Source organism: Prorops nasuta, unplaced genomic scaffold (genome assembly GCF_024137725.1).
Source record: "Prorops nasuta isolate Cenicafe-Biocafe unplaced genomic scaffold, Cenicafe_Pnas_1.2 PNAS00006, whole genome shotgun sequence".
Taxonomy (NCBI): Eukaryota; Metazoa; Arthropoda; class Insecta; order Hymenoptera; family Bethylidae; genus Prorops; species Prorops nasuta.
In genome coordinates, this window is record NW_027116803.1 from 9,538,891 (window position 1) to 9,546,967 (window position 8,077).

Sequence of the window (8,077 nt, forward strand, 5' to 3'; positions counted from 1 at the left end):
TCACACCGTTCAGAAAATACTTGTAAAATTTCCTTTATGGCTGCTGGTAAAAATTCCTCCATTTCCTTATCTCATTCTTGTATGACAATTCCAAATATTTTCTTCTTTTATATATAAGTTGAACTTCCTGTAATCATTAAACACGGTATGAGGATCTTAATTGCAGCTTCGAAACTCGACATATAATAATAATATGAAAAATACATTAGAATATTACAAATAATATCAAATCAACAGACCTATTAAAGACACTATCTCAACTAGACCTAAGACTGTATGATGAAATTTTTCTAATTAAATAGTCAAGAGTACTTTCGATATGTAAAGTATTAGTGTTAATCAAGCATATAAACACAATATATAACATGCTATTGTTAAACAATATGTCAAAAATTACTAAGTTGATCTTTCACTCTTTGTCGAAGGGTATGGAAATTATTCTGTGGGAGATTTCCATTCTATGTAAACTTTAGATCAATAAAAAATTGAAGATGGCTTACAATAAATAAATGATTAAATCTGTAAAATAAACAAAATACATCCACAAAGCATACAAAAGATTTATTCTTGAATATGCACTTATTATATACAAAAGATATACTTATCTAAAAGTATTTTTGTTATATTCTTTGTGCATATGCCATATGGCATCAATATGTATAGTGAATGACAGGCCATTTCTCTTTGGTTTTCTTACAGAGATGGTTATTATACTTTTAATTCTTTTATGCCTCAAACTTTCTATATTACTTATTATAATCTTTTAATTTCAGCTGTAAGTATCAATGCACACACATTTACATGAAAACATTTTTGGATTACTTGTGTTCGTAAGTTTCTTCTACTCGCACGCATGCGCACAAAATACATTATAATATAGTCTACTCATCGAAAGCTCCATCCCTAGAAAGTAACTATAAAATTTTATGGCACTTTACCCTCTACCGTGTCAAAATGACATTTGTTTACTTAGCTCTGTATACGAACTAAAGGAAATCCTTCAAGATGAACTCATTCCTGTACTTGATTGTTTTTTAAATAAATGACACTGATTTGAAGGGAAAAAGCCTATGGCATAAAAAACCCTTGATTTATTTGTTTTTGTCACATTACACTTTTTAAGTTTCACAAAGTTTATTCAAGGACAATATTGATTACTTTCACAATCACAAATTATTATGATCTTTTTCCTTGTTTACTCTGATTATGCCATATGCATATCACCTCCACCTTCCGGTGTGACTACGCCGTATGCGTATCACCTCCACGATTCGTTACGATTACGCCGTGTGTGTAACACCTCCACAATTCGTTGTAACTACGCCGTGTGCGTATCACCTCCACAATTCGTTGTAACTACGCCGTGTGCGTATCATCTTCACAATTCGTTGTGACTACGCCGTGTGCATATCACCTTCACAAATCGTTGTTAATTTCTCCTTTTTTACTATATATCTTACTTCGTCAACGCCTTTCAAGGAAGTAAAAGGCTGTCGTCAATTGAAAGGTTTTTTCTTTTTTTTTTTAAACAAGAGACTCCGAAAATAATCAATAACTGTTTCCTTGGTAACATTAATAACTTATTTATTACAAGTTTGTTCTATTTTCTACTGTAATCTTAACATACTCCTCCGGTTGAGAGGAAACGATCAACAATATTAATCATTACAATAATAATTCTTAACCTTTAAGTAAAGGACATAAAGTTTTAACATTACGCTTAAATAATCCCTTAGCTGTTTTTACAGTGACAACTCGAACAATTTTATCTTCGCCTGGACATGTTTCTATAATCCGTCCTAACTCCCATTGCATACATGGTTGATTTTTGTCGATTAATACTACGATAGTACCTGACGCTAATTCTTCTCCCAGAAATTTCCATTTGTTTCGACGTTGCAATTCGTTTAGATATTCTAATTGCCATTTTTTCCAAAAATCTTGTCGTACTTTGGTGATAAGTTGCCAAGATGTTAAACAATTTTCTGGGACAGAAGTAACGTCAATTTCGGGTAAAGCCGTCAGAGATTTACCAATTAAACAATGAGCTGGTGTAAGCACCATCGGATCGTTAGGATCTGAAGAAATTGGATATAAAGGACGAGAATTAAGTATGGCTTCTATTTCTGTGGAAAATGTGCATAACTCTTCAAAAGTACACAAATGCACTCCAATAACACGTTTAAAGTGATGCTTGAAAGATTTTACTGCTGCCTCCCAAAGACCTCCAAAATGAGGGGAAAGCGGAGAGTTAAAATGCCATATGATTCGATTATTATTACAAAAAGTTCGTAATTTATTTTGATGTTCGTCAGATTCCAGTAACACGTATACATCACAAAGTTTTCGATTGGCTCCAACAAAATTCGAACCATTGTCGCTGTATATGTGGCCTGGAATTGCTCTCCTACCGATAAATCGTCTTAACGCCCCGATGAATGCTTCAGTAGTTAAATCGCTTACAATTTCGATATGTACTGCCTTAGAGGCCATACAAATAAATACACATCCATATACCTTAACACGGTTTCGATTTCTAAACTTTTTCTCCTTTACAAAAAACGGACCGAAATAATCTATTCCGGTATGATAAAATGGTGTAGACGTTTCTACTCGTGATTTTGGTAAATCACCCATTTTGTACATAACTGGCTTCGCTCTATGCCTAATGCATCTAATACAATTACGTATAACTTTACGCACTTGATTTCTTCCGTCTAATATCCAAAATCGATATCGTGTAGCGTATAAAATAGATTGTATTCCCGCATGATAATGTTTTTCATGAGTTTCTCTGATAATCAAGTCATTTATATGATTGCGAGAAGGTAATAAGATTGAATGTCGTTGTGAAAAAGATATATTCGAATTTCTTAGTCTTCCTCCGACACAAAGCAAACCGTCTTCATTAAGAAAAGGATCAAATGCTTCCAATTTCGTCCCTTTTGTCGTTTTATTTTTATTTAACTGCCTTATTTCACAAGAAAAATTTGTAGATTGAACAAGTTTCAAGATTTTTTTCTCTGTTAAATTAATTTCTTCAGTCGACAAATCTCCTTTGAAATTATTAGATTTCAATAAACGATAGCAATATGCGACTATTCTAATTAAACGGGAATATGATGAAACTCGTGAAAAAATTTCATTCTGTTTTAATTGATTAATTAAACAAATTGTCTTTTTTAACCCTGGAGGATTTTTAAATTCAATTGGTACAGAAGTAGGCCAAGAATGTTCATTCTTTTGCAGCCAAAGAGGGCCCTTGAACCACAATTTATTTTTTCGGAATTCGTTAGGAGTTTGCCCTCTAGATAGCCAATCGGCAGGATTGTCATTTGATCTTACATGTCTCCATTCGACAATATTATCTAATTCTTGAATCTTTATTACGCGATTCGCTTCGTAAACTTTCAAAATATTCGGAGACTTCTTCAACCAATATAGTACTATAGTTGAATCACACCAAAAAATTATTTTGCTTGGCTGAAATTTAAAAACATTTCTAACTTCCTTAAATAAACTAACAAGCAATACAGCTCCGTTTAACTCCATTTTTGGTATGCTAATCTCCTTCAATGGCGCTATTCTTGATTTTGAACAAAGTAACTGTATCTTTGATTTATTTTCATTATCATTTGACTTAATGTACAGACAAGCTCCATAACCCAGCTTACTGGCATCACAAAACCCGTGAAGTTCGAAATTAATGGCTTTATCTATGAATAAATATCGTTGAACAGACAAGTTGTCCAATGAATTGAGTTGTTCTGCAAATGTTATCCATTTATTAAATAAAGACATATTAACGGACTCATCCCAGGAAATCTTCAATCTCCAACATTCTTGCATTAATAATTTCGCAGTAAAAACTATAGGACCCATTAAACCTAATGGATCAAATATTTTTGCGATTTCTGATAAAATCATTCTTTTCGTTACTCTTTTCTTTAAGTCTATCGTCTTGACAGTGTACAAAAATTGGTCATTCGTTGCATCCCATAATACTCCTAACGTTTTTTTTACGGGCGAATCGTCCTTTAAAAAATCGATGTCAGTTATCTTTTCATTGGGAAATTCAACAGCCTGTGGATGATTAGATGACCATTTTCGAATATTGAACCCTCCGAGTTTTAACAATTCGATCAATTCATCTCTCAAACGAATGATTTCATCTACCGAATCTGCTCCTGTTAAAAGATCATCTACGTATAAATCTCTCCTCAATATTTCTGCCGCGACAGGAAATCTATGACCTTCATCATTAGCTAATTGTTTTAATGTTCGAATGGCTAGAAAAGGTGCAGACGAAATTCCAAAGGTTACAGTGTTTAATTCAAATGTTTCAATTTTATTCTGATGCCACCATAATATTCGTTGATAGTGTCTATCTTGAGGATCTACTAAAATTTGTCGGTACATTTTCTCTATGTCCGCCGTAACAATATATTTATGAAAACGAATGCGCAAGATGTGTTCAAACAGCTTGTCTTGTATCGTTGGTCCAGTAAGCAAAACTTCGTTTAACGAAATTCCTTTATCAGTTCTACATGAAGCATCGAATACTACTCTCACTTTCGTAGTTAAACTATTTTTTTTAATAACCGCGTGATGAGGTAAATAATAATTATCATTAGTTTCAATCTTTGATAATGACATGTGACCAGCATCAATGTATTCTTGCATAACCTTTTTGTATTCTTCGGCTAAAATTGGATCGTTCTCAAATCTTCTTAATAAGTTATGAAACCGCCGTAAAGCTATCGAATAAGAATCTCCTATATTTGGTCTATTTGCCTTAAAGGGTAATCGTACGATGTATCGTCCTTTAGAATTCCGTATGGTATTTAGTTTGTAATGTATTTCACATTCTCGGTCGTTCAGTAACATCTCGCGCTCCCTTTTGTTTGTTTTAACCTTCAATGGTTTATTTATCCTTGTCAATTGGCATGACGTCTTCCATTCATTGTTCTGGAATGGAATACTGCCTACTACGCACCACCCCAATGAAGTCTTTTGTAAAAACAAATCATCACCGTTTTTTGATAAGTTTAATTGTCCAATGGATAATAATGAAATGGATGCACCTGATCCAATAAGGAGATCTACATTTTTAGGAATATGAAATTGAGGATCAGCTAATTTAAGATTTGTAGGAATTTCAATAGTTTTACGCGAAAAGGCTTCATTGGGAACTAACCCGGTAATCTTGGGAACTGTTAAACACGACAAATTCTTACTAAAATCATTATAAATTGAATAGATCGTTATGTTAGTTAACCCTATCGCCGAAGTACTGATGCCTCCGATTGCATTGATTTCTACATCACAAGGCTCTACCTGAAGATCTAACATTCTAACCATCTTTTCCGTAATGAAATTCGCTGTTGCGCAAGTGTCTAATAATGCTCGACATTTGAGAAATTCACGTTCTTTAGCCTTTAATCTTACTGTAACTGTCATCATCAATTGTACGTTTAGCATCCTCCGAAATGCTTGAATTGTAAACACCTTATGTCAATCTTTTTTCCCTCGTACTGACGAACCAACCTTGTGACTTTCAGTCGAAATCATTTTGTTAGGCGTTTGAAATGTATTGTCCCTTAAGTGCAGTGACGTGTGATGAAATTGATTGCATTTTATGCATTTCCTTGAGCGACATCTATCATCATGATAATGTAAACAATTGCGACAAAGGTTGAGTTTTTTTACTCTCTCCACTCTTTGTTCAATTGTTAATGCATTATATACTGGACATCGATGTATGATATGTCCTTCACCTTGGCAAACCGGACAAATGTTACTCGTCGTCATGGTAACTAAGGCTCGTGTTTCTGCGTAATTTGTTCGAACCTTCCCATACATTTGTTCATTATGAGCTAATGACCGCTTAGTTGGCAATCCTGTTTTGTTATGTGAATTTTCTTTTTCTAGAGTACATAACCTAAAAGCCGTTTCTGACATGAAATTATATAATTGATCTAACGTTGGAAAATTGTCAAGGGTTAAAGTTTCTTCCCATTTTGATCGGATATTCCTAGGCAATGACCTTTCTAGAATTCTGATTAATAAATGTTCATCAGGATTAACATCTAAAGCTGCGAGCATGTTTTTATGTTGTCTTAAATTATCAACCAGCTTGGACAGTTCTAGACCATTGGCCTGAATTTGTCGCGGCATATCGATAATCGCGTCTAAATGTCTCGATATTAAAATTCGTTTTTTTTCATATGATTCTGTGATTAATTTCCAAGCTAGTTCATAATTAGAGTCACTTGCGCTATAAATGGAGATTTTATTTAATGCATCACCCTTTAACGAAGCCTTTAAATATAAAAATTTTTGTAAATTTGTTATGTCTTCTCGAGAATCAATCATTGTTATAAAAGTATTTTTATACGAAATCCAATGCTCAATGTCTCCAGAAAATTTAGGTAGTTCAGCTACAGGTAATTTGATTTGCCTTATAGACTCTACTTGTACCGACGAGGTATGTGAACTACTAGTAGCATCATTAAGTATGGTTGGTACAATTGTCTCAATTTTTGTAGCTAAGTTATAATATCGATCCTGGATCTCAAACATATCATCTAAATGATTATCATCGGGATCTAATATTACCAACGCATCGTGCAAATCTTCGTATGTCTTGAAGTGTTCCGTTAATCGTTGGAATCGCAATCGTAAATTTACACCATCTAACCGGTCGTTGTCAACGGCGTTTAACAATGAAGTTATCAATATTTTTAATGTTGCTCGTTTTTGTGTAATGAATTTCATCCGGTTCGATCGATCCATTTTCGTTACTTATTACGACTTTGCTCGCACTAAATTTAACGTTGCTTCTTACAATTTAACTAATACTATGAATGAAGCCAGTTATTACTCCAAAAATTTCTTACAAACGACCACGTACGCGATTTTTATTCAAATAATTATATGAAATCTTATCTTCAAATTGAACGCTGCTTATTGTTGGATCATCCTGAATTCGACGATGCTGCCAAACGTTCACTCCGTTACTCTGTTCGTCTCGTTGTTCTCCTCCGATTCGTCAGCTTCTGCTTTCTTCGTCGATCTCCTCCAATTCGTCACTTATTTGTCCATACCTCACAGGAGGCACCAAAATGTTTACTTAGCTCTGTATACGAACTAAAGGAAATCCTTCAAGATGAACTCATTCCTGTACTTGATTGTTTTTTAAATAAATGACACTGATTTGAAGGGAAAAAGCCTATGGCATAAAAAATCCTTGACTTATTTGTTTTTGTCACATTACACTTTTTAAGTTTCACAAAGTTTATTCAAGGACAATATTGATTACTTTCACAATCACAAATTATTATGATCTTTTTCCTTGTTTACTCTGATTATGCCATATGCATATCACCTCCACCTTCCGGTGTGACTACGCCGTATGCGTATCACCTCCACGATTCGTTACGATTACGCCGTGTGTGTAACACCTCCACAATTCGTTGTAACTACGCCGTGTGCGTATCACCTCCACAATTCGTTGTAACTACGCCGTGTGCGTATCATCTTCACAATTCGTTGTGACTACGCCGTGTGCATATCACCTTCACAAATCGTTAATTTCTCCTTTTTTACTATACATCTTACTTCGTCAACGCCTTTCAAGGAAGTAAAATGCTGTCGTCAATTGAAAGGTTTTCTCTTTTTTTTTTTTAAACAAGAGACTCCGAAAATAATCAATAACTGTTTCCTTGGTAACATCAATAACTTATTTATTACAAGTTTGTTCTATTTTCTACTGTAATCTTAACAACATTTAATATCAGTAAATGGAAGAACCGGAATATTAGCAATCAATCAATAATGAAGAGGTGCTCTCCAAGCGACAGAATTTAATTATGCTGTCGTAATACACATTGATGCAGTTATTAATTCAGATGAGTATAAATTTAACTATTATATATGTAAAATTTATTGGAGTACGAGATTCTTTGTGGTTTCTATGATTTTTACAGGTAGTTTTCTTTATCACAATGTTTGAGATGCCTATCAAATGAGGAAAATGGATTACCAAGGATATTTAGGATGGATAAGAAATTAGACG

The 8,077-nt window shown here is 33.8% G+C and overlaps 2 protein-coding genes across 2 annotated transcripts; both read right to left on the reverse strand.

Moving 5' to 3' along the window:
- Window positions 1–1,680: 1,680 nt before the first annotated feature.
- LOC136774674 (uncharacterized) lies at window positions 1,681–5,481 on the reverse strand. The gene has a single exon (XM_066729087.1). It carries the CDS (start codon window positions 5,479–5,481, stop codon window positions 1,681–1,683), a length of 3,801 nt encoding a protein of 1,266 aa, XP_066585184.1.
- Window positions 5,482–5,514: 33 nt separating this feature from the next.
- On the reverse strand, window positions 5,515–6,795 carry LOC136774675 (uncharacterized). Its single transcript, XM_066729088.1, has one exon. The coding sequence runs from the start codon at window positions 6,793–6,795 to the stop codon at window positions 5,515–5,517; it is 1,281 nt and encodes a 426-aa protein (XP_066585185.1).
- Between the last annotated feature and the right edge of the window lie 1,282 nt (window positions 6,796–8,077).